The sequence below is a fragment of the Poecile atricapillus genome, chromosome 3, assembly GCF_030490865.1.
Source record: "Poecile atricapillus isolate bPoeAtr1 chromosome 3, bPoeAtr1.hap1, whole genome shotgun sequence".
NCBI classification, from domain to species: Eukaryota; Metazoa; Chordata; class Aves; order Passeriformes; family Paridae; genus Poecile; species Poecile atricapillus.
In genome coordinates, this window is record NC_081251.1 from 41,149,650 (window position 1) to 41,177,496 (window position 27,847).

A 27,847-nucleotide genomic window follows, 5' to 3' on the forward strand; every position below is an offset into this window, starting at 1 on the left:
TCTGGTGCCAGGGCGTGCTTTATGAACTGACCTTGCTTGATACAACACTCACTGCTTGAAATCTGCCTGTTTACAGGTCTCCTGTAAATACAGTATAACTCGTGTAGTAGTTAAAGTTGGATTATTTTATTTTTAAAACTAAATAAGGACTGCTGAAAGGGCTCAAAAAAGCTTGACGGCAATTAAATGTATGGCAAACCTGCTTAGTGTGTACCTGCCTCACTTTTCCACTCACCTGCTTTCTATCCAACAAAGCTCAGAGTGGAGTTACAAGTGATTAATAACACCTCAGAGCCAGTGAAAAAAACAGAGCTCCAACAAATCCTTTATGCTAGGATAGTCTCCTTAAGAGACAAAACTAAGCCTTCCTTCAAAGCATGCATCCCCATATTATCCAGCGTTATTGTCATTCATTTAGCAAATGCAAAATCTGAGCGAGAGCCAAACCTTACGTTGCCATTGTTTTTATATTTGTGATTTTAAAATTGGTTACAAGCAAGTAAATCCATGCATATTGGCAATGTAGTCTACTTAACAGTAGTTAAGTAGTTAATAGTAGTTAAGTACATGTTTGTTTGCAACTAGAAGTAGCTGTTCCATGAGACAGAGCCTCAAATACAGAACAGAGTTTTTGTTATTGTGCCATATTTCAAAACACATGTAGCTGCTCAATCTTTAAAGTCAGAATATTTACTCAATTACTTTTTTGTCCTATCCATGGCCAAGGCTAATTCTTGTTCTTACATGGTGTAGCAGGTACCTGGGGGCACATACGGACATTGGCTTGGTTGTATTCACCTTCAGAACAATTTGCATGGAAAACATTGTTCATTTGATTCCACACCATGCCTTTATTTATTAAAAAAGTCTTCAAGGGAAATGCCTTCAACTGTTATGCTGCTGCATAACATTCAAAATCCTATGTACTTCTTTCCTGTAGTGCACTGAAATATTTTTACGGCGCTCAATTTTAAATTATACATTCCCATTTTTGTATGTGTTTGCACATTTTAGGATCACTTCAGATGTATGGAATTAAAAGAGTGGTTGTTGTTTTAGCCTTTTCTGGTGAAAGGCTTTTCTAAGGGGAGTTTCCAAAGCACAAAGAAGTTTAATGTATGTCATGCTGACGAGTACCGATGTGTAATTAATTACTGAGTGATGAATAGGCCGTTATAGTAAGATTTCTGAAACAGTTAAGTACAGAGATCGTATGCTCTTTTTATTGGCATACAGTCACTACCCATATAAGTGCATTTGTGTCAAAAAAATAATTTTCATATTTACAGGAAGTGACAGAATTCCAGTTGTTGGCAGAGTATATAAAGCTTTTCATACACAATCTTCTTTATTATTAGACAGAGAATATAAAATCTGAACTGAAAATCAAATTCAATGCATCCTGGAAACTGTATTCCTCAACAGCTTTTCTTAAGCTTATTTCTAGTTTCTTTCTGGTTCTCACAGAACATCCTTCTAGGTCATCTGAACTGTTATGCTACCTACTTTCCAAAAATTCCTCACTCTTACCCAGAGCCAAGAGTGTAGTGAGATTGGATCAATACATTGTTATTTATATTCCTACCACTGCAAGTAAAAGTTGTGTGTTATAAATTATGCCTTATTTTTCTAATAAGTATGACTGCTTACTCTATGTGAAAGATATAATTGAGGGGGTTGTTATAATTTATAACTGATTATTTATCTGTAACAGTGTTTTGATAAACATGCATGTATTCACTGGCAATTCATTTGCTTATTAAAAACATAGTTAAAATGTATTTCTCTGCACTGAAGCAGTTTATTTCTGCCTCTTATTTATGAAAATAATTACAGTGGAAAAAAGCTGCATAGCTGAATTCTGATTTAGTTAAATGGATTAATCTGTTCATGAAGGCATGCTTTGCAAGTTGCCTGTACTATTATAATTTTTTTCTTAGAAGATACAGCCAATCAAAGAGAATTTACTTTGATGTTAAGCCTTGTACCTTTTTTACAACTGGTGTCATACCAGACCTTTTAGGCACAGATCTCTCCCTGAATTTATGTTCTTCTGTAACAGTCACTGGCCTAGAGTTGGGTATTGTTGGTTTGTTTTTTTACTTACATTATTTTACACTCTTATTTCTAACAGCAATAGTCAATTTCCCTTAAGTAGGTAATCAGTGACTTCTTTCACTTTATGGTGATATCAAAATCAAAAATTTAGCAGCACTGCTAATACATCAGTGTATCAGCTTTACATGAGTCACAATTCTTGTGACAATAAGAACCAGCTTTAATATTGACTATGAATATTTAATGCATGTGCCAAAATGTAAAGTTAACCTATTGTCAGTTTTCCAATGTGTACTGAGTGACATTTATAAACATACTCCATAAAAACATCCAAAATTCTGAGATGTGTGTAATATCCCTGTAAAATCTCTCTGAAAACTGGGTGAGGAATAAAGTTCCAGAGTTTAATACTGCCACGTGAGATCTGTTAATCGCACATACTCCTAATGGGGTTCAGTCTGTTTAAGTATAGCTTGTAATACAGTGACCCATATTTTACATACACAGCATATAGTACCAGCTAGACCAAAAAAAAAGGGTTATTAAAAAACCTATTACACATATCTAAAGAAAAATAAAATGTCTTTTCTCTGTTCTTCCACACCCCCAATGAAGTAATCTCATCATGTCCATGGATTACAAGTGTTTCAGGTTAAATCTTTTTCAAGTACTTTAAAAATTTGTTATACCAAAAAAGCTGCCTTTTTTTTTTTAAGTACTTTCTACCATTTACCACAAAATTCAGGTGCAAGAATTTTAAACAAAAAATGAACTAAAGAGCTTTATTGACATCACAGTACATTCAATAGTAATTTTAAGAACATTACAGCTGAAAGAGAATGGCCTGTTTTATAGTCTTAATAAGCACTACCGTTCTTGAAAAAATGTAATACAAAGAAATCCTATTAGGTATTTAATTCTGAGCAGCATTTGGAAAAAATACACCTATTTACAGATAAAAAAAGGATTCTGGTTTCACCTACATAGCCACAATGTGCCTCTATAATGAGACAAGCCTTTTATAACTCATGGAATTTTTAAACGTCATAGCACTGATGCCATAAATTCCTCAGCGTTTACGATGAAGAGGACTTGTTGATCTGAAAAATAAAGGAAAAGGGGGAAAAAGTTAATTGGAAAAAATAAAAGACCCCCAAACCCACACACACTTTAGGCTTAGTAATTAATAGTTTTAAAAGATTCTCCAATGTTACTTTTGCCTAAGACAAAAAGTTTAATAAATACCATACTTTATTAAAAAAGTTCATATGCCGTACACATGAAGACGAATATAAAAAAACTTTTTAAAAGTCAGACAAAATACTTAAAAAGTATACTACCTTGATCGTGACTTAGACTTGTGTTTGCGGCTTGCCTTCTTACCAGACCTTTGAGATTTCTCCATGGAGCATGACCGAATATGCTTCGATTTCTTAGCCTTCTTTTCTTTACTACTTCCTGGTGATTCAGAACTACTCCTTGCACTAGATTCAGAGCCTGATCGTTTTTTGCTATCTTTGGTAGTAATTTTTTTGCTTTCTTGTCTGGAATCCTGTCTTATTATTTTCACACATATTGATTCACTGCGAGAGAAAGTTCTTTCACTGTCTCTTTTTCTCTTTAATCTACTGTCTTCATGATTGCCAGCCTTACTTTCTTTTTCCTCTTTTTTGGGCTTTTCTTTTCTTTTTTCCTGATCTCTCTCCCTTTCTCTGTTCTTTTTTTTGTCTTTATCTACACCTCCACCCTGCTCCTTCTTCCTTTCTTGATCTTTACCCTCACTTTTATGTTTGTGCCTATTTCCAGTAGGGCTTCTACGCTGGTCTTCGGCTTTACGTCTGTCCCTGCTTCTGCTGCGGCTCGCACGGTTGGCTCGCCGGTCTCTCGAGCGGCTGCCGCTTCTACGTCTATCCCAGCTTCTCTCTCTCGAAGGACTCCGATTTCTCCGCCTCTCCCCTCTTTCAGCACTGTGATTTCTACTAGATCTTCTCCTTTCCCTTATTTTCTCTCTGCTCCTACTCCTCTCTCTCCTGTTTCTGTGGGAGTAACTCCTGCTTCTACTGCGCCTAACTTTATGTGACGGTGTCTTACTGCGACTGTGTCTCTTCTTCCTTTTGGGAGAGGAAGACCGTGAAGTGCTGCGACTACTACCTGAGCTAGTGCTAAACGATGAACTGGATACTGTGCTGCTACTGCTGCTGCTCCTGCTATTGCTGCTGCTGCTACCACTGCTAGAACTTCTTGACCCATTCCTTCCTGTCCTCTCTTTACCCTCTTTCTTGAGTTCTACATCAGGTACAATTGCATTTGGAGATCTCTTCTTTTCATGAACCATGTCTGCTTCACTCTCTTTTGTCTCCTGTGATGCTAAGTTATTATTTTGTTCTTTGTTGATAAATTCATTCATCTCTTTTGAAACTTTTTCATTTTGTAGCTTTTCTTCTGAAAAAAGAAGCACACAGAAAAAAAAAATCAATTAATTTAGAGCAATATGTCAGTAATTTTCACGCCATTACACTGACAAAACAAATTTTCCAAGCACCTCTCATAATACTTATAATTAAAACACTGCCACCACACCAACTACTTAACAAACCACACTCTCTTTTTCTGTATTCTTATAATTCTAGGAAAGTTATCCTCTTGATTTAGAAAAAGTATAGAGCCCAGTCATTTAAGAAGTCTTGATGTTATTTCACGTTTTAGTGCTTTAAGATTCTCAAACAAATATCCTGGACACCAGAACCCCTAAACTGATCTACACACAAGACTTTTTCCTTTTGCAACCTTTCTGCACACCTGATTCTCTCTTTCTCCTTCCTACAAGACTCCTCATCAGTACAGTAGGAAATACTGATGCTTCCTGCCTTTGTTTGAGCCCAAATCATCTGGGTTTAAGGATTACTGTCTGGTCTGAAGAAGCTGTATTTCTCACATACTGAGACTCTCAGAGCATTTCACAGAGGTTTCCAAAATAAAAATTATTTTTATTCAACCTTTGCATCACTGCCAACTTTATTTCCCCAATTTAAATTGTATCCAGAAAAAAGCAACTGAAATACATTTTTTGCCTAAAAATGGCCTTTTGATGTGGGCAATCATTTCCTGAATTAGTTTAGGGAATAAAACTGCATCCAGAAACCCAGAGTGGTCCAAATGGCAGCTAATGGTCAAATTTAACCCAGAAAACCATTCCAGCTGGTCCCCAAGTTATTAAGCAATACAGGCAGAAGCTAGGGTATGTTAGAAGATGATGTTCTGTCCATTAGAAATGCCTATCCAAAACACTGCTAGAAATGAGACCCTGCAGGAGCATTCTTCAGTATTTTGGATGTACAGAATCAACTGCTTTACACTCTAGTTTTGTATTTCTGCAAACAGTCCCATGGAGATGTCTCCACACTGACATCTGGCTTCCTGCACTACAAAGGCAGAGGTCACAGGCCACCACTCAGTCACTCTCCATATGGCTATCCTGTTATGCATACATCTTCAAACACTCAAACAGAGACAGGAATATTAGGTAAACCAGAAGTTTAGCTAGCCCAGCCTTTTATTAATGGCTCCATATATCTTATTTTCAGGCCTTTAAATAAGAAGCTAAAGGACAAAACCATCAATTTTAAGTTCTATCATAATAGCACTTTTTCCTCCAGCCTGTGAACTTGGTTCATGACTTCTTAGTATTGCATCCATCTCTAGACAGCTCCTCAGCACCGGGAGGTGACCATTTTGGCCTACATTACTTGTACAAAAGACAAAGCATGCCTTGTATGGAGAAGCAGAAGTAAATCACAGGGTTTTGGGTTTTTTTAAAAATGTGTATTAAAAATACATTATATATAAATTTAGTTTCACATTTTTTTGCTTAAAGCATTTCTTTGCTTCAATTTACATACAGTAAGTAGCGAACTCCAGGTACAGTGGCACAGTAAGAAGACACTGTATGATTTACCTTCTAGCTGTTTTTCCAGCAGTAGTTGCTGTTCTCTCTCTTTTCTCCAAAATGCTTCCTGTTTTTGCCTTATCCTGTGTCGCAATTCCTCATCATCAGTATCAGATGATTCAGAGCCTCTGTCACTCCGCTCATCTTCACTGTCTCCTGATCCATAACCACCCAGTCCACCTGCGTGCATAAAGTCCAGTCTATCACGAGGAAAGATTAAGCTTTGTTCTTAATACTTCTGTGAGGCAAAGAGGAGAGTAACATTGCCCTTCCTTCACTTCCTTCTCTCTGAAGAAGTCACTTTATTCTGGTAAGTGCCAGTGTTGTTTGCCAGTGTGTTCAAGGCCCCCGTGTCTGCAATGATGGTCACTGTCTGCTTCTACTCCTTCTGGAACAGCTTTTCTATTTTCAGCAAGCAACCACTGTGACCATGGTACTTTTTTCCAGTGTATGGAAAGGCAAAAAAGCTCCCTGTGGAGGCTGTAACAGTGCCTGCCTCTGTATCAGCAACAGGACAGAAAATGCCTGGGATCTTTCCCAGAAGACATCTCTGAAATGACTTCAGCTGCCTCCGTAGTCCAAGGCTACAGAAATCCTGAATGCCATATCAATTTTTCCATATGATTTAGAAAACACTGCACTTTGACAGGTATGGAGATGGAATAGAAACAGACTTTCTTCTCCCCAAGAGATATTTGTAACTAGTGGACTGATAAGGATAAAGTCAATTTAAACATCGGACATGGATTTCTTTCAGTCTGAGGTCCTTAGGATATTTACTGAGTTAGTTTTGAAACATGAATACTTGTGATGGTAACATTCAATCTAATTCATCAATATTCCATGTAATGAACACATAACTGATCACTGACACTGCTGTAGTACATTTTAGATGATAAAAGTCATGATGGGAGAAATCTCTTGCAGTTATGTCTCAAGCTGGAATTTCAAATCTCTCTTTCCTGTGTTGTTTCTGGCAGTATATGATATGGGAACCTTTGTGTTTATGCAGTTTTTCAATAAAATAATAATTACAAAGATTATTATATTTTTATTTATAGACTTTCACATTATTCTTCTATCAACTTTCCCCTCTGGTTTCCATGGATCAAAACAGAAAAAAAGTATGAAATAGTATTCCTTTCTGTGAAGGCTGCAGTATGCTTCTAAAACTATCATACTTTTAAAAGTAAATCTGAAATTTTTACGTCTTTTCAATATTAGGGCAAGATTCTCATACACTAAATCACACTGCCTAGTCCTTTACTCCAGCAATTATCCCACTTATATATCAGTAGGATCACCTGTGGAACAAACAAAGGTGCTGATAATGATAAAGTTATCAGAAAGTGACCCATACTCCCAGACAATTAAAATCTAATTTCGAAATGCAATTTCTAGAAATGCAAGGCAAAAGTGAAACTCCCCCTTTAAGCCCTCTCAAAAATAAGGAACATACTTACCGAGTCCAGTGAGGGAAGCCAGTGCACTGGACTGTGCCAGCTGTTTTGCAGGAGCTTTGTATCACATCAACAACAGGAACAACATGTTAACACAAATAGCCACGATTTCATAGTCATGAGTCTATGGTATTGTTAAATCTACTACTATTGCTGTTCTTTGGAGGGAGAGAAGAAACATTAAAAACGCATCATCCATTTAAAACCACTTCTAGATTGTCTGACCATGAAGATTTAGAATTTAACTGCTAAATTAACAGCGAACAGAAAAAACCCAAATATATACTCATAAATCAATTTCCAAGTTACAGCATCTGCACGTAATTTTCAACTTCAGTAGTTACAGACTTAGATTAACTCTGTTACGTTAAAATAATCTGTTCTGTAAGTACAATACATGTTAATAGCGAAAGCAAATTAATTACTAATTGAGGTCTCAAAGTTCATCTCTTTTCACTTCTGAACAGCTTTGAGATAAAGATGACAGTAGTAAGGAACAGCTACAACTCAAGAGCCATTGACACACAGGTACCATTTTAACTGAAATGGATTGTATGAAAAAAAATGGAATAACTCAAGTAACTCACAATACACTGCACAGGACGACAGTACATGATTACTGGATTTGAACTCTACCCAAGTTGGATGCATTATACTGGAATTTTTCTTGAGGGAGAACTATGGAGGTTAAATGTTCTAAAGACATGCAAATACAGAATTTTCGCAGAAGAAACTAAAAAGAAAAAAAACCTCCCAAATCCGGCATACCTTTAGTTGCTTTACGGTGAACATCTTTGGCCACGTAATAGATTTCTTCATTTGTGACATCTAAGAGAATCTCTGTCAGCAGCATTTTTGTTAGCATCATCTGAAAAAAAATTGCATATACAATTAAAGGCCAAAACATCTTGAATAAATGCTGCATTCAAATTATATCCATACAGCTTCACTTCTTTTGATGACTGTGAAAGTGGCCTCCTGTATATTTTATTTAATGACTTCTTTCAAGAGACATGACCAAAAAACCAAAAAAAAGATTGAAGCTGTTTAAATGTGACCTGATTTCACAACTTTTAAGTTTCCATTTTAACTGTAAACTGTGTTTGCACGTATTGCACACAGCTATCCAAGGCATTGATCCTAATGTCTAAGATGATGTAACAAATGAATATATAAATCAGAAATGTACTTAGACCGATTCCAATTATTCTTTCAAAAAATAAAAAGCGCTTCTCTGACTGGTATGCTGCCTGTAAAGATCATCAGAGGTTACTTACATAGCATTTTATTATCACATAGTTTCTACAAAAATTGAAATGGTAGCTAGTTCTCAAAGTCGTTTATGTCTGGCCACATGCTCTACAAAAATATATTCATCAAACCTAGGAGAATGCAGGGCCTTGATTAACAAGGATTTAGTTGTACAATTTATATTTAACTGTGATTTCAAAGTATGAAGGTTGTGCAGACACAGTGAGACTTGCTGATCTAGGATTTAGGGCTGTAGCACTTCCTTGCAAGAATACATTTCTTAAATTCACAGGAGCTGAGGCTGAAGCACAGATTTGGAAAGGATGCATTTAATCACTAAAAGTTTTCAGGAATTTGATATTTGAAGCAAAACCATAGAATTAATAAAGATCAATGCAAAGATTACAGTCATTCATTATTTCACTATTGTGCTAAATATGAGTTATATAACCAATATCCTTGTTTCTATGAAAAAGCATTATGAAGAGACATGCAAATATGACCCTGCTTTACTGTACAATGCATACTGTACCGCTGTTGACAGTACCAGCCATACAAAAAGTGATTTACTTTGATATGCCAGAAAAATATGAGCAATTAAACAGAAAAACTTAGTGAGAACTACATTATTAATACCATTTGATACTCCTTTTCTTCTTCTGTCATTTCTGGTTCACTTTGCTCCTCTTGAGGAGCTGGGGATGGACTCCTGCTGATTTTCCCAACACTTACAGCTTCTGTGTTTTCAGCATCTTCATCTTCCTCATCACTGTCCTACAAGAACAGCATTACACACTTCAGGAAAAACTTAAATATCGAGCTCCTTAGTTTCCGTTTGTAATAGTCAATTTAATTTACTTTGTACTGGAAACTGTATTACAGTTTCCATAAAACCATTTATTTTCTCCCTTCCTAAAGAATATGCAGGTACCTGTACCCACACAAGCTAAGAAAATATTCAGTTGCCAGCTTCCTGCCAGACACTTTGGACTTTGGACTACAAACAAGACAATTGCTAAAATGAAGGTAATGCAAGGTTTCCTAAATTAGCCTAGTTTAGAAAATACAGGTATCTGAATTTTTTCAGCTGCTGATTTGGAATTCTGACTTTCAAAAGTGGGGGGGGAGGGGGGTGGAAAAAAGAAAAAAAAAAGTTCCATTTCAGCCTTGCTTCTTCACTACTACAGTTCAAATGACATACTTCTACCTCTTAGCCATTAAAAACTTCAAAACTTACTTCAAAAGTAAAATATCAAGTAATTATCAACAGAGCAGCAGCTTAACCTTACTTTAAATAACCAATGAGGTAACCAGGAACACAGAACATCTCTCCCTTGAAGAGACTAAAAAGTTGGTACCTTTCAGGAAATACAAACCTGAGCAAAAAACAAACCCTTCTACTTACAAATTTACTTCTCTGAGGTAACCGTGGGCCATCCCCTTCTTCAGCCTCCTCACTTTCCTTTTTCTCTTTTTTAGACATCTGTGAACGTTGCTGCTCCATTCTCTCTTTTTCCAATTTTTTCTGTTTTTCTCTTTCCATCTTTTCCAGGCCCTCACGAATCCAGGCAGGCAGAGTTCTACGCTTCACAGCATCTACATAAGCAAGGTTTACAGTTTTGCAAGATGAAAAAACCTTCCCCCCCAAAAAAGGAATAAAAATATCCCCCAAAATAAAGAAGTAAACCCTCCACCCCCATCAAAACAAGTCCCACATCTGATTGTGGGGAAAAAACATTTATAATGGCTTATTCCATCCCTGCTCTTTTACTTTCTATTAAAAAGAAAAAGGTCTTCGAATTTTGCAATTCTTACAAAACACAGCTTTTACATTTTTTCATTAAGGAGTGGTTAACATGTACCAATCTGGGGAGGCTCCTGCTTCACAGGCATCGCAATAGGTGAACGCTGTCGATCTCTGAACGAGGGTCTTTCCCTTCGATTTTGAGTAGGTGCAGGAGGTGCTGGAGGACCTGGTGGCCCTGGTGGTCCTGGCTGCCAATAAGGTGGGTGAAATCCACCTTGAGGTGGACCAAAAGCAGCCCCATGCTGAAAGAGTAATGCAGTTTATTTTTCTTCACATGGTAACACTAAATGCAGCATGTGAGCAAGTCGGTCTACAAAAATCCATGCAAGTAGGAATCCATGATTTCTATGCTACTGAGATCTCTCAATCTCTTTTACTGTGGTCCCCAAGAAACAAGTTTCCTTTAAATATTTAATGACTAAACTTAGACTTGAGCAGGGATACTTAACAAACCTGAAAGGGCTTCAACCAATCTTTCATATTGTGCTAAACACTAAGCTCTATAACCACCATCTAGCTCCATCAGTTCCGTTCCAGCTTAGCATCAGAGCATGCAGTTAAATAAAGAGTGTACAAAACAAAGATTCAAAAGTCTAGCCATGTTAGCAGTCTTAACTACAATATGAGAACGAAAATTTAAAGTTCAGCCTTTTATTACATAAGAATTTTGCACTGTGCACTTTCCAGTAATCCTTCATAGATCTTATTAATATGACTGATGAAATTATTAGATGCCTAAATATGCAATTTTAGTACAGATCCTGGCTTCTGGGCAATCTGTATACAATCCAAAAGTCTTGAGGTGTACATGAGGAGTTTTTTATTTTAATATTTACTGCCCAGAAATACCTAATGACACTATTTAAGAAGAGAGTGTTTAGGAAAAAGGGTATAGTATGAAATATTCTGCTGAGTATTTAAGTTACTAGCACTAAAGCACTCTCCACTACAATTTCAGGTTAAGCACACCTCTTTCATTCACTGCAAAACAAGTTTTCTATAGTATTTAGAGAAGCTAATTTTAAGAGTTTGTCCCATGACAATAAACAAAAATCATAACAAACTCATGTATTGGAAAATTTTTGGGACCCTATTTAACAATACTTTTGAACAAGAGACCTGTAAGAGGAAAAATAATCTAGGAGATAAAAAATAGCCTAGAAGATAACAAACAAAAATTCTGCCCATCTTCCATAGTATTTGTTTATGAACGGGAGGTAGGTTTTTAAACAGTTAGTTTGTCATTCATATCAGGAGTTTTGAAAGAAAAATACTGAAAATAGAGGGAAGATACAAAACTTCTTTGTGTTTAAAGATCTATGCAATGCACCCTGTTATTATTAGTGATAAAACCACCTACATGTTTATTATACTATACATCTTATATGCCAGAATGAAGAAAAAAAGTGGATATGGATTTTTTTTTTTTAGAAATACCATTGTTTATTCAAAGAATCACAGTAGATAGATATGGAAAAGATCAATGGATCATCCAGTCTATCTCCCTGCAAATACAGGACTGTTTCCTGTGGTACATTATCTAGAGTATTTAAGCATACCTTTCTGAACTTTATTTTTTTTTTTTCCTTCTCTTTCGTTTTGTTTTTTTTTAAATACAAAGCTACATAATGTTAATTTTTATACTGGAACACAGTGATTCATTTTAATATTGCAGACAACAGCCATTTTTCATTACTACGGTAGAAAAAGAAAACCCTTTTGCCTCTGAACAGAACTGAGAACTCTAAAGTCTCTTCTGTCAAGTGTTTGGTTAAAATGTATCTTAGCAGATAACAGACTCTGTAGATGTTTGCAGAACTGAAGAATGAAAGTCGCCGCTAGATGATATTAGAGGAACACATCCATGGAAGGGACTCTGCGCGTCTACAATATTAAAGCAACAAATATGTTTCACCTGATAGTCAAACTGGTTCACTGGCCCCATTGCAAAGTTATCGGGAGGTCCCCCAAAGTTGTGATTGTTCTGGTTAAATATATGCCTGTTGTCAGGAGTAAATTCCCCACTGTCCTGACTGTTGCTGTCTTCAGATGGAGGAACAATTTCCATTTGACCTGGGGTTGGAGTCATCCACTGCTGATCTGGAGGTGGGTGAGGGGGCTGGTGAGGCATTCCCCATTCTGTTTAGGAATTAGAATACAATTTGATACCAAGTTAGTATAATTTATATCAGTCACCAATCACTCAGTGTTCTTGTATTTATCACAAGGTTCCTCAAAGCACCACAGATGATAAAGCAACGAAGAATCATCCATCTGCAGACTGTATTATACTGCCCAATAATTCCTTCAACTAAATGAATACAAATAGCAATAGCTGAACTGAAACATGCAGTAGGGGGACAGAACTGGACAGACATCCTAAAAATTTGTTTTTAGAAATTTCTAGTGATAGTGAACCCACCACAAGACTTACAGATTGCTTAAACTGTTAAAAAACTGCTCCTACTTCTCTACATCAATTTTGAAAGCTAAAAATGAGCTATTTTACCCTTTTGCATAATAGACTTGAAATGCCTACTATGGAAAGAAAATGGTTTTGTAAGCAGCACAACCACTGAAACCTGTGCTCCAATATCTTGAGTCCGGACAGTGGATGATTCCTTGGATTGCCCAATATCTAGCAGAGGTCCTAGGATAAGCTATAGTCATAAGCCCTCAAACATATGTTACAACTGGCTAACAGAGTGAAAAGGCTCTAAGGAATGAATTAATAGCTTGTGTGGCCATAATTTTTGACTGACTCCTTAAAAAGATAAATTTTATGTGCACTATACAGATTCTTATAGACCGTGACAGAGCTGCCTCATAACTCTCTCCAGTAAAAGAATAAGTATCTAGCCTCTCAGGTTAATTCCTACCTTCTATCCAGTGCTTTAATACATTTCTTCAGTTTTTACTGTCCTTCCCATCTGCATCATAATTGGATCCATTACTGTAGCAACTATAAAGTGCTATCACAGCTTTTCCATTTCTGTGAAAATTTCTGTTTACTGTACAGAAATACAGCTAGAATACACTCTGCCACATAGAAAAGTTAAAAATTCTTACGTGTGCCTACAATAACTTGTAGCCTAGTGCAGTTAGGTGAAACCTGATGGCTACCTCCCTTTTACTACACATATATAAGAACTACCAATAACATATTAAGCTTACTTTTATTAAATGCTGCATTTCAATAAATTTGGATAGTGACAGTGAAAACTGGGAGTGTTATTCTTTCAACTATTAACAGAATCAAGCACAAAGTGCAGTCTTCCCCAAAACAACTGCAGACATGCACATATGCTTACTAACTGTCTTGTTCATATACTTCAAATTGCATTGCAGTATAGTGTCATAATCCAGCTTTCAGAAAACAATTTCAGAAAAATTCTTAGTGGAAAATAACCCAATTCTATCCCATTCTTATTAGCAGTGGTATCTTGTGAAGTTTTAAAAAGAAAATGAATTTTTGGAAAAAAAAAACAAGTTTTGAAGAAGTTAAAAATTACTGAAAATAATCGACACTAACAGAGGCATCCAATCAACTTTAACTTACAGTAACTGAAAAATGCTGACAATCAGATACCCAAGTTAAAAGGGGTAAATCCCAAGCATATGAAACACAATAAAAACATGCTTTTCACACAGAATTTTGCTGATCTCCCTTTTTCAAGATTTTAAGGCACCTAAAGCCAGAATCAGTTATACTGTGAACTCATTCTACATGTCAGGATCATGCCAGAAGCAGGTATTACACTACAGGAGAGGCAAAAGTACCTCTCTAAGTAGGAGCTGTGATTAATAAATCAAGTGGTAGTTTTGCGTTTTGAAGCCTAAGGGGCAGGGCATGTTCACACCAAAAAATGTCTGGTAAGAATAAAATGAATAAACATGAAAAAAAGGAATGAACAGGAAGGGAAACAAACCTGGCTGCCACATTCTGTTGAAATTGGGATCCCCCTGAAAATTATTATGGTTGTTTGGACCAGACTCTATTCCTGAAATATCCTGTCCGTTTGGCATCATTCCTTGTTGTTCCACTACATTCTGTTGCCCTGAGGCTTCTCGCTGAGCAATCCATGCTTGAGCTAATGCAGCCCAGTCAATCTGGCCTAAAATAAATACCAGAAGTTAAAAAGGTTAGAACTCACACGTCTGAAGTTTAACACTTTCTCAATTACGTGTCTTATTGCTCAAGATAAATGGGCAACATTTACCTTAAGCAAGCACTGTTAGCACCATTTAAACTTATTCACAGTGTACAGTCAAAGAAACAAATCAAATGTCAGTGTACAGACTTGCTGAAGTACAGTTTCTCAGCATATGTTCAAAATGTTGTAAAACAGATTATTTTACATCCACATTAGGACTGAATGGGTGGTAGTAATGCACTTTTTCATAGGTGAGCTAATTCTGACATCAGAAATTAATATACATATCCTTAAATTATAAATTCATTAAGATTTGAGAGTAAAAAAGATAAATCATTAGAAAATTATTTTTCAATGTACACTCTTCATATAACCCTTGCCATATATTATGTTACAGTTCTCGCTCCCATTTTTTTCTTTACTGCCATTCGTACCAGTAAACAAATAAATTGCACTCTCAGATAAGAACACTAGTAAGTCTTCTGCTTATTATCAAGTCAGGAAAACTCTCCAGTGAATTTAACGGAAATTAAAGTGAGAGTAAAACCTGTGTGCCTGATCACTTTGCATTAAATACATACCTGCACTTTCATCCATTTCTCTACTTCTCTTGATATTTTGAATTGTTTCCACCTCATTTCAATTTAAGGTATATTATGTTCTGCTGTTTAAAGCATTTGGTGGTTTTGGTGGGGAAAAATAATTCCAAACAAGAGATCATGATTATCACTGCTGTAACCTAAATCAAGACCCATATTAATTTTCCAGTGAGGTTTTTCCCTTTATATATAATCTGCATTAATACTTCTGCCACACAGGTACCGAATAAAAAAGCAGATTCTCCCAAACAAAGAATTTAGCTTGGCTGAAGAACTGACAGCTATACAGATCTGGTAAATGAGGTCTAAATGTTGATCTGTATGACTGATAAAATGTTGGTAATTTGTGTAGGATAACTCATACCTTTTGCCTGTATTTGCATATTATATATTAACTATGTGAAAATATTTGGATCTAATGTATGTTTTCTGTTTTCTAGTTCAGAAAAGCATCACAAACGTATTATCTTAAGAGCAGCTACAAAGGCAACTATGAGTCATGCTCTGTTACGAAGATTCAAAAATTTAAATGACAACACATTAAAAGAACTAATCCACAAAGCTTTCTATATACTTACTTGGATCTTGCTGGTGCTGAAATGACTGCATCCACTGCTGTTGGTTCAAAGGCCATTGCTGCCAAGGTTGTCCACCTTGATCCCACATCTTTTAAGTCTTTATATAGTCTATATTTCAACTAAAAATAATAGTTGTATGTTTAAATAGATGCCCATGAAATATCACATAACTGAAACTTACATAACTGCAGATACAGTTAAGCCTTGCAAAGCAAGCTGAAGCAATGCTGGCTTAATATTTTAAGCTGGAGGAAAAGGTTCATCCTTTAGAGTAATATCTGAAATATTACTGAAAGATTTCAGGAGTCTAGTACGCTTTCTCTGTATTTTTACAAAGAAATTAACTACCAAATGATGTTCAAGGAGAGAAATGACAAGTTTGTATGACAAGATCTCATCTGGCAATAAATGCAATTTAAAGCAAGTAAAAATATAAAAGGCACGATTGGTATCTTTGCCTGCTTCTTACGGAAAAGATATGTATTTCTCTAAACAAGTGTCATGCAAGGCTGTTAAGCAAGACAAAAGTCACCAAATGGTAAAACACATTGTTAATGATTGCACAGGACAACTGCACAGGTACAAGACAGTGCCCACATGCATGTTATACATTGTACAGGCTCATTTTAATGTCCAAATAATATACACCTTCAAATCTGAGAAAGAAAAATAAATATGACCACACAATTACCACTGTCCCTTAAAACCACGAGAAACAATTTTTGCCGTGCCGTATATATCCTCACTGAGCAGGCAGCAGCCCTAGGTCCAGATGGCAGGCAGCAGAGCTCCACAGCCTACTTAGAGTGAAGCTCCAGGGCCAGCTCTGTGTGAATCTGATGAGGCACAGCAGTCCAGGCAGGTGTGCTGCAATGGCACACCAGTTCCTTCCAGTCATTTGTACCTCCAGCACACACCCAACCTGCTACAAAGACCTGAGAGCAGTCACCTGCACTGCTCCCAACAGTTTCTCCGAAGACAAAGACTAGGCACAGTCCTGGGAACACTTCACTCCAGAAGCTGTTCCCAAAAACCAGTATGGATAGAAATGCACTGAGTGTGACCCCCTCTGTCCTACCCAATCTGTTAGAACTTCTTAACAGGCTTTCCACTCAATGAATATATCCTCATGGAATTGAACATACAATCCCTGAGTTCACGCTATTAAAACATCAAGCATGTAGGTTGTTTCAAACAATCCAAACTCAAAAGAAAGAGAAAAATTCATCCCTTGAGGTCACAGGAGCAGCACACGGGACCCAGTCGTGGCTCACAGCCAAGTGCAATACAAAATAGATGAATAGAACCTCTCTGCTTCAGAGCAAACCAGTTCAAAGCAGCCAGTGCCACTTGGGTGGCCAGCCAGGAGCAACCCCAGTGGCTCTGAGGGAGCAGGACACACACGCCCCACAGACAGAGCCCGCCCTGGGCATGTGGACAAAGCAACTGGGCTGGAACCTGCTCGCAAAGTCATCTTGTGCTCGCCTGCTCACACAAGGAACTGCATGACTGCTTTGAAGAGAGCATCACTCTACAAAAGTGCACCATACAAAGAGCTGCACTCAACACCAGGGGTACCGGCCCATGCAGAAATGAATGCAAGCTTGTATTCTGCATATTTCTGTCAAATTAAATCTTTTATCTGTAGAACTGTAGATCACCTTTGTTTTGAGACCACTTATTGTCACCACTGTACAAAAATTACATGTGTGGCTCTGAAACATTCAGTTGCAAATGCCTTTTAGAGGGGCCTTAAACAAGACCAGGTCAACTCTGGCAACAGCGGGAGTATTGGGCAAAACCTACCTAATAATATTATTTTCACTATTTTTTCTTGCCACACGAAGTATGGAGGCTTTTTTCCATTTCATGAATACTTTTATGCTATTCAAACCGTTAATAAGTGAAGACTTCCTTTTGTCTCTTCACATTTTTATCTGTACCTAGGAAATTAGCTTCTTTCACCAGTTGAGTGTACAGGTGGCTACTAACACACTTAATGCAACACTTTAGCTGACTTAAACTAGCTCTCCAGGAATTCATAGGCACATATTTCATACACTAGGCATGAGGAAGTAACTGCAAATAATATTTTCACCCTATAGTAAGAAAAGGTAAGTAAATGTTTCTTCCTTCCCTCAATTCATCTTTCCACCCAGAATAAAAATTATTTCAAATGCCAAAAGAAACTTGTTTACATCTTAAAAGTTATAAGAACTGGGGTTCAAGACTACTGCACAGCCTCATGGTGTTGCTTCCTTTGTTTCTAGCTGTTAAATCCTACTAGCAATAATAAGCACCAATTTCACAAATTCTGGTAGCACTTTTTTACCTCAATACATAGTATGTTGCAACAAGTTTATGGAATTACACAAAATAAACTCAGCAAAAGATTTAAATTTTTTCAGTAATGATTTAGAAGACAGCTTTGCATATAACTGAATGCAAAAAAAAAATTTACACAGTTAAATACCAATTTCTCTTACTGAAGTGCAACAATATTAAGATCACTTCTACAAATGGAACAAAATTGGAACCTCCTACACACAGCTTTCACGTGATAGGATTAGATGAGATTTATTTTTACTGGACTGGCTCTGTCTCTGTCCTAAAATCTTCAGTATTCCAGATTTTTTAAACATGTTCCAGCTAACACAATTATATATCTATTTATCAATTGAAATGGACACTTAATATTACACCCACTTTTTGTTTCTTATTCTCAGGTCTTGATCCTCAGTATGGACAAACTGAAGCACTTGTTTAGATCATTGACAAGGTCTAAGGCAACAAATGCCTCCTCATCTCAGTAAAACCTGTCCTCCCAAGACAATAACTGCCTTATTTTACAAGATATTTAAATAAATCTTGTGGGAAAGATATATTCCCTTGCAGCCTGTAGCAACTGGCATGTGAAATGCCCAAGGTGACCAAGGGATAAAGCAGACAGGCAGTGACCTCAGGCAGCAGCAACATTCATTCGCCTCCTGGCTGCCCTGCCAGCACATTATTATGCCCTAGGACAGCGAGGGCAAGTCCACACTCCTAAAGTAAAGGAAGTGGTGCTGAAGGACCCCACCTTGTCCCCTTTAGAGAACAGCACTGCCCCAGGCCACCCCACACTCCAAGCACGTCTCAGGTGTCAGCATGGACCTGGGAGCCCACAGGCAGTTAGGACCTGTCCAGTCTAGTTTGGAAGGTCAGAGGCTTTCACTCAGCACCACCTGGCTGCAGGGCCAGAATAAAAAGCACAGTTGGGTTTCAGCTGCTAGCATACATAGGTGCTCATCCACTGCTCTGCAACATAATATAGCCCAGTCTTCAACTTGCCCTAGAGAGATTATTTCACCTTACTACTGCCACTCTGGGGAATGAAATCAGGTGGGGAAGTACAAAGCAATAGGTCAAGGCATGGAGCTGGTTTATATTTTGATGCACAACATTATGACAAGACAGCAACAACAGTGTAAAACCCTGAAGAACTTCAACATTTGATTAATTCAATTTATGCCACTCAAAGGAAACTAATTTAAAATCACTGCTATTTGAAACAGCTAATTTTAGTTTGTGAACTGTATCTGAAAGCTTTTAATTCTGTATTGCATTTGTACTTCTACGGTTTTCTTGAAGAAATGCTGAGTTTCATAGGTTGGCAAGTATAAAATATGCTGGCTTTTAAGTACACATTTATTACCAAATTCAGTGTAAAAACATACTTGACTAATCAGAAATATGTACTAAACAAATACTTAAGCAATGACATCACTCTTTTTATGCAACATGCAGAAGCTCTTTTTCAAATATGATGTGAAAACTGTCCAAAACTGATTTTTATTTCAACTCATCTTCCTTATTGAGCAATGTTTGTTTTACAGAAACAGGAATTGGATCTGGAAGGAATAAAATTCACACTTTAAAATGTTTATAGAAGTAATCTTTACATATACAGGCTAAAAGAAGGTCACATGCATTCAAAATTTTTAATATTGAAGACTAGATGTGTGGCTCAGAGCCACTGAACAGAAGAGATTAGTTCTAGGGCCTGCCTCTATATTGAGACCTGCAACAGCAGGACATAATTTTCTGGGAAACAGAGTTCCCTGCTTTATAGTTCGCCACTTATTTTCCTGCGTTTTCTCCAAGTTTTCACCAACTGGTACAAGGTAAACAAGAAAAAGGTACTTGATACAATTTTTTTTTCATCTACTACAGGGAGGCTACAGGCATTTAAAGATGGTTCATTGCCTTCAAAAACTGTTTTGCCAAGTACTGCAATATCTAATAGTTTAATCTGCTTTTAAGTTTCAGAGGCAAAAACCCCACGGAAACTTTTAGCTCTTCATTTGCAGCTGCCATCTTCTAAAAGATAACTAAAACAAGCATTTATGCTACTTGATGTTACTCTTTTTTACAAAAGGGCATTAAAGGCTTGGAACAACTGGAACCTCTTGTACTAATGTATGTGACAAGAAACAACCTGAGACACAAGTAGTAATTAATAATGGAGAGAAGAGACTCAAAGTCCTCTCCCACTTACTAAAATCTGCACTGACAGAAAACTAACTTACAATGCTGCCACACAAACAATAAACAAGTTTTTATTTTTTACTAGTTCTGAAATCAGCACCACCTGAAACAAAGACGCTTCACACCTAATATAACTGACAGCTCTATTTCCCACCAGCGATCTAAGGCCAAATACACAGCAGAGCATCCAAATCACAGTGAAACAAGCATTATTTTCTACTGAAGCTGGAGGGGAGGGAGATGAATACTGGCTAAAATTCACTCAGTTCAAACGTTAGCAAGACACTTAATAACAGAGGGGTGCCTCAACTGAACAGTCATTAACGTACTGGTTCTGACATCACTAGTGCATACAGGAGGTTTGAAAAGCAACAGGTGCAAAGAATGGATCCATTTTATAGGCACCTACTTCCAAAGGAAAACGCAGATACTACCCCTCCTTTACAATGATGGGTTAAGGTTCTTTTACTTAGCTATTCTGTCCCTCAATTCAATTGGACATAGCCTTTTTTTCTTTCCTCTCTCTCTAGCACATACAAAGAAACAAAAGAACATTTATTGGTGCTTCAAGAGCTGTTCCCTAATGTCTGATCACAGAACAGGAACCTGAATCTATTAAAAATCTGTTTACCAATGAAGAAACAGAAGCCAATTCAGGATTCTTTTTGTTTTATACAGAAGCATAATCACATGAGCAAAACACCCCATCGACTCACATTTCATTTCAGTTACACATTTTTAACAGATTATGGAAAGTTCACATGATATTTCAAAATCCTGCTGGAGCTCTTAAGAGTAAACATATTCTCAAATACATTCTTTCACACGTTGGGTTTTTTCCTTTTTAAATTAAATTTCTATTCAAAGGCTGGACCAGAATCTGCTGAAGTTTTATTAAAGCAAATTACTGGTATGAAAATGTGCCATCCTTGATAGGGCTGCTGGTGAGGACTCCCCTGCTGATGATAAAAGCTGAGACAGCAACATAGATAGGACTTACCTTGATCACCATCTACCTCTGAGAGCCAACAGCACTCAGAAACATTTAAATGTGGTGTCAAACTCTCTGCCATCGTATTTAAACTAACTTTGGGTAAACACAAAGAACATATTTTTAAAGGCACCTTTCCTCTCCTCTCTTTGATTGTAACATGCATCTCAACTACCAATTACACCTCAATGTTAACCTGTTCTTTTAGGTAAAAAAGGCATCTCCTTCAACCTATTTGTTAGCATAATAAGGTATTTTCCAACACAGTTGTATGAGGTGTCCAGGCACACCACACACTGAAAGGCACACATTTAGAAGATACTTACCTGTAAACACTCTTAAGTGATAATCTGCAAGCTCACCTTTAACTCTGGGAGACTTCCCCAAGCACTTCTCACAAAACACAGCTATCTTGAAGCAAATTACGTATTTCCACACCAACAGGAATATACCCTGTCCAGGAGAGCATGGTTTCCTGAGAATTCACCAATGGCACAGTGCTTAGTGAAGGCCCTTGATGTCAAAGATGGGGCCATCTTTTAGACAAGGCTACCAACAGAACCTGAGCACTAACAGGCTAACTCGGGTTCCTTGGACAACCCTACCTCAGTAGTTTTATACTGTAAACTCAGAAAACTCATTGCCAGTTCAACAGCATTTGTGCAGAGCTAACTGTGCTCTGACCTCTCAACACAGGAGAAGAGCAGTCTTAGGCAGCAAGGCTCAGTCCTGGGAATATCAAAAGACTAACCATACCAAGCTGTCCTGATGAGTGCATCTTGCACACACTTTCTTGCTCCTTCTAAGTAACTCCCATCACTCTGACAATCTACTTCTTCCCAATATGAATGTTACACACCACCCTGACTATGCAGAACACCTTACAGCTCAACAGCTTCTGCACCAGATACAGAGATTCTGAATGGCTTGCCAGGAAATTCATGAAAGTGATATTTCTTAGAAATGAGAAAAAATTAATCTCCAGAATATGAAATCAAGTATTTGTTAGAAGCTAGATTATCCCAGCTCCAAGAAATCAGGAGACAGCCTAAGAGCCAAGCCTAGACTAGAAGGAGAGTGGCACTCACCTCCTGATGTGTGATGAGCAGAAGAGATCAAGGTTAGGAACTCCTGCATCAGACATCAGTATCATTGGACCTGATCCTCAGGGCACAATCTGTTGGTGTCATTTATTCAACCCTGTAGACAGACTAACAATTCCGGAGCCCACAGCCAATAATCAAGAGCCTTCTGATGCTGAGGGGATGATGTTGCATCACATTTCTGATCATGCTATTCATCATTCCTGAAGAGCACGTCAATATATGACACAAGATGGCCTGACAAGTTTTACCTGCAAACTGAACTCTTAACACGCAGCTGCAGGAGTTTTTCTAGTGACTAAAGATCTTGTCTTGCAGGCATTCCAAACAGGCATTGCATTTAGCAAAGAAATATCCATCATAGCAAAGAAATATCATCATCAACAACCAAAAAAAAGCTAGACAGATGTTCCACATCCTCTAAGATAACCTGACAGTGCAGCCATGATTTTTTTGACTATATTTAGGTCTACATAGTTGAAGGGAAAGACCCCAAGAGGTAGAAGTCCTTGTTTGTAACAAACTGCAATTACTGGTTTTGAAACAAATTATTATTAAACAGTGTCAGTGTCATTAGACAGGTAATCTTTTGGTACGAGTTTAAGACAATACAAGCAAAAAAGACAGATTAGTCTCTGAGGATCTCTGTAGAACCTGGCCTACAGAAATCATCCACGTCACATCTTGAGAAGGATCTCAAAAGCATCTCATACTCTGTGGGAAGAGTTTCTTTATCTCATATATAGGCTCTGAAGGTGAACCTAAAGGAAAATGGAGATGTTTCAGGAGCAGAGCTCTTTGAAATCAATAGCCTGATTTCTTGATATTTCATGTGGGTGCCTTATTCTAATGTAAGGGTTTTACTTTTCATTCAAGATAGCTGGTATTGACTCAGTGAAGTTTTAGCACAGTGACTGAAAGCTTATGATGAGTTTCCATGATGAATTTTGTGCAACTGTTCAGTTGCAAGCAAGAAAAATCTACTTTGACATTCAGCACACCAGGATCAAAGCAGTTAGTAGAAAGACAGGAATAAGGCCAATACCTCCAAGAGTTCAAGCTGAATAAGTGTTGCTGGAGAGTCATTTCCCGCCTCCCTTTCCTTCCACTATGCTATTGCTTCAACAGGGCTATGGTAGCAACGACATCACTAATGAGGTTGGAAGGAATAGTGGATAAATACTCTAGGGATACAACACAAACAGCTCACATAGTTCTCCCAAGGAATTAGAAAGAGCAGCTCATCCATGGTATTATCAATATCCCACCAAGCTGGAATCCAAAGTCAGTAATGGACACATATTGTACAAACTCCAAAGACATCTATTTCAAAGCACTCCAGACTGGAAGGAAATGTAAACTGAGCACTTCTTCCATGTGTCACTGGAACAAAAAATACTTTTCTGTAAGAATTTGTACATAAGAGGTGCAACTGAAGAGAACTGCAAATGAAAAATAGCTTTGCATACCCAAAGGAGACCCCTACCAAGATGAAAAATTTAATGCAGAAAGGGTATGACAAGAATAATCATTAGCTGGTGGTCTTAGCATAGGAGACCCAGGTAAGTCAGAACACTTCTGCAGTTAAAGAGATGTGGGAGTCTGGAAAAGTGCCGTATCCTATGTACCCACATAGGAACGAGCCCTGCAAGATACTACAGAGTGGCCACAGACACATTCACTCTGAGTCAGAATGAATGTATACCATCACTCAGACAAAAACATACCAGCTTCAATTTTACTTGGTAGAATTCATTTTTACTACTATATTATACTCAGCTGTTGATCATAATATCAAATATTCATGGCGTGATTTAAGTCTGCAATAAATCAAAAAGTTAAAAGTAACTGTCTTGCCTGCTGTTTCACTCATTACACTTTCACTTGGCTGAACACTTTAATACATCATTTAGGGCACCACCCTAACTTGTTCCTGGTATTTAATGCCCAGATACTATGCATCATTTCTTCTCTTGAGAGCCAGAAGCTATACCTATATGCCTGTTGGCATCCATTTAGCATGATATGAAGTCAAAAAACATGTGAAATCTTCCAGCTCACTTACAGTTGTGCATCACTAAAAGTTGCTCCACTGCATTTTTTAACATCAGAACTGTTCTTCCTCAGACTGAAGAATAGAGGTGTTTCAAATGTGTAACCAAGATTCAAAATACAGAACCAGAAAAAGAACTGATGAAAGTATCCAGTATCTTGCTCAGTATCCATGAAGTTTTCCAGAACCTGGTTCACACATCAGTACATCTGACTAACATTTACAACGCTAACAAAATGAAGCAGCATAAACAAAGTTTGAAAAACAAAACAAAACAAAAGAAAACACCAACTAAAAGAAAAAAACTGTGAAATCTTCTTCAGGGAGTCATCCTCCAAGGTCTGTAATTTCAAATGTAAATCCACATATCCACTGACCTGAACACAACTCTTAAAAAAAACCAAAAGGACTAGATATTGGCATCCAGGTACCATTTACTTATTTTTTATATTTCTAAGACATGAAGACAAACAAGTGATTTGATTATAATAAAGTATCAAAATCACTGCTAGAACATTTACTACCACAGAAACATTATCATAACTTGGGCAGTTTAAGTCAAAATTCTACTGGGTTTGGGGCAGGGAAAAAATTTCTTTTTTTCATGTACCATTCCACTGAAAGTCCTGATGCAGGATTTTCAATCAGCCCTGTAACACAGCATTATTTCTTTTCTCAAGTGAATGGTCCATCTACAACTTCCTCTGCTATGAACATGCTCTGCACAAAAATAAATAGTACCACTAACTCCTCAGTAGTCATGACCAGATATTACAATTAATGATAAATCCAGTTATCACTTAATAAGGGATCAGCTAGTGATGAAAGTAAGAACACTTTAATAACACCTAGCCAAAATATTATTTGTCACCAAAAGCAGAATAAGAACATACCTCAGTCATGAAAAGAAGTGAGACCAGACACTCCTGCTCCCATTGTATATTTGCATAATCCTGCACCTAACTAAAAATCAAATATGGTTATGACTGCACTCTACCACTACAGTTTATAAGGTGAGTTAACCACTAACAAATTGTGGAATTGTGTTAAATTTGTGGACTTTTAAGCTCTACAACACGTCTGAGCCCAAAGTATCTGAGCCCATTCTTATCAGAGCAGGAGTTTGTATGTCATATGGAACAAAGACAGTACAGGAAGTCTTGTCATGGCATAATAGCAGAGATGACACAAGGTTTGCTGCTGCATCAAACAAATTAAAAACCAGGAGCTTGTCTGTCAGCAATCCTAGCAACTTGTCTCCGGACACAGCTGAGACTTTCAGTTCCCCTCCATTCTACAGTCAGGGGAGCTGCAGCATCTGTTACCTCCATAGGAGCCGTCTCTGGTGCAGCTGGACTCCAAAAAGAGGTTTCTTACTCCTACCAACAGTACATGTGTTCAGCTGGACTGCATCGGTATTTGTAATCCTGTCTTTGGAAAATGATGTTAGAATACTGTCTGCTGGTAGACACACTTTATGCTTTGAAGACCACCATTCCCTCTCTCTGAAAGGTGGCTGCCTCTGCATTAAAACAAAGCCTTTAGGGCAACCCTTGTTTCCTATATCCCACATTTTCCAATAGATTGTTTGCTTGGAAACATTTACAAGTGTAACTATAAGAGAAGAAATGAACAACCAAGGTGACTGAATACTCTGCATAATCACTTGTTACAGAAACTTCATTAATTTTGTCTGGGGTAGCACATCACAGAATTATCCAATGGTTTGGGTTGGAAGGAACCTTGGAAAACCACCTAGTTCAACATCTTGCATGAAATGATGGTGCTGAAAGTTCTGTTCAAACTGATCTTGGACAGCTCCAATCATGAAACAACTTATATAGGAAATCTGTTCCACTATTTCTGCACCCTTATCATAAAAAAATTCTTCTTTACGTTCAGCCTAAATCTATATTTCAGTTTAAAACTGTTGTCCCTCATCCAGAGCTCTGGTAACAAGTCTTTCACCATTTTTTTCATGTAATAAAGTACCTCTTGTACCATTTAGGTACTGAAAATACCTAATACCGCTAAATACCACAATAAGGTCTCCCTGGAGCCTTTTCTTTTGCAGGCTGAACAATCGCAGCTCTCTTTGTCTGTCTTCACATTAGAGGGGTTCCAGCCCTCGGACCACTTTTGTGTCTCCAACCTTAACTGTAAAGCCTAGCACGTCCCATTAAAATACACTTCAACAACTTTGTGGGATTGCCTAATGAAGTACGGAGAACCTGCAGGGATAAGTGCTGAAAGCAAAAAGGCTTTCAAACCCATCATCTGTTTGAGGATCCATTTAAAAACACCCTGCGTTTGCCAAGCTACTGGTCCAGGTATCTTACAAATGCTGCTGTGTGAATTTCAGTTCTCTGGAGCCCTCCAGTGGAACGAACTCACAGGAGCGGCCACGAAACCCATGAAACAGCACAAATATCCCACAAATGCACTTCATCCGCAGGAGCCAGGCTGCTGACACAGCCAACTACCAAATCCCAGTGCACATGTTGCTTCCCTAACTGGGTTACCGGCTAAACCAAGTAGACGCTCTGCCCCGCGGATCCACGGGCGCTGCTTCCCCGGCAGCCGGCGGCTCCCCGGCACGCCCGGGCCGGCCGCGCGCTCCCAGCATCCCAGGCTGGCCGGCCCCGCCAGGTCGCGCGCTCGGCACCGGCCTCTCCCGGCCCCGCCAGGGCAGCGGCAGCGGAGCGGGGCGGCCCCGGGACATGCGCAGTGCCGGCCCCGGGCCCGTCCCCGCCGGGACCCCCGCCGGGGGGGGCGGCGCAGGGCAGGGGGGTCCCGGGGGTCCCCGCTGGCCCCCCCTGCGCCCTCGCCGCGCATGCGCGGCGCACCGCCCCCCCACCCACCCACCCCCGGACGGGCGGCGGGGGAGGGCGAGCGACTTTTGGCTCGTCCCTTCTCGTCCTGGCCGCCGGTTTCCGCTGGCGGCGCCGCCGGTTCCTCACGCCCGGCGAGCAGCTGCTGCCGCCGCCACCGCGGCGCGCGGCGCCCTCCCGGTTCGGCTCGGAGCGAAGGGGAAAACCGGGTCAGCGACACCCGCCGGCCCCCGGGAGCGCTGACGAGCGGAGCCCTCCCCGCTACTTACGCGCTCCCCCGCCTCCCGCGGCCGCCGGTGCCGCTGCTCCGCGGCCGCGCTGCTGCCGCTATCACTCCTCGTCTTCACGGACAAGACAATATGGCGCCCGCTGGCGCTCACCCGGAAGTGAAAGGCGTCACGGTGCTGACCCTCGCCTGGCCCACACGGGCTCCTGCCGCCGCCATCTTTGCTGAGGGCGGCCGGGCGGCGCTTCCCGTTTCCCTTGTCC

The 27,847-nt window shown here is 38.7% G+C and overlaps 1 protein-coding gene across 2 annotated transcripts; it reads right to left on the minus strand.

Moving 5' to 3' along the window:
• Positions 1-1,201: 1,201 nt before the first annotated feature.
• PNISR (PNN interacting serine and arginine rich protein) lies at positions 1,202-27,777 on the minus strand. Of its 2 annotated transcripts, XM_058834744.1 has the most exons (12): positions 27,628-27,777; positions 15,854-15,972; positions 14,452-14,637; positions 12,438-12,661; positions 10,578-10,764; positions 10,121-10,311; positions 9,352-9,489; positions 8,233-8,332; positions 7,468-7,521; positions 6,014-6,184; positions 3,399-4,500; positions 1,202-3,158 (listed from the first exon to the last, which is right to left on the minus strand). In XM_058834744.1, exons 2-12 carry the CDS (start codon positions 15,939-15,941, stop codon positions 3,128-3,130), a joined length of 2,472 nt encoding a protein of 823 aa, XP_058690727.1. In that variant the 5' UTR covers positions 15,942-15,972; positions 27,628-27,777; the 3' UTR covers positions 1,202-3,127. The 2 variants fall into 2 exon arrangements, 1 of the variants encoding a protein (XP_058690727.1); XR_009277163.1 differs by lacking the exons at positions 1,202-3,158; positions 3,399-4,500 and having other exon boundaries at positions 7,468-7,622.
• Between the last annotated feature and the right edge of the window lie 70 nt (positions 27,778-27,847).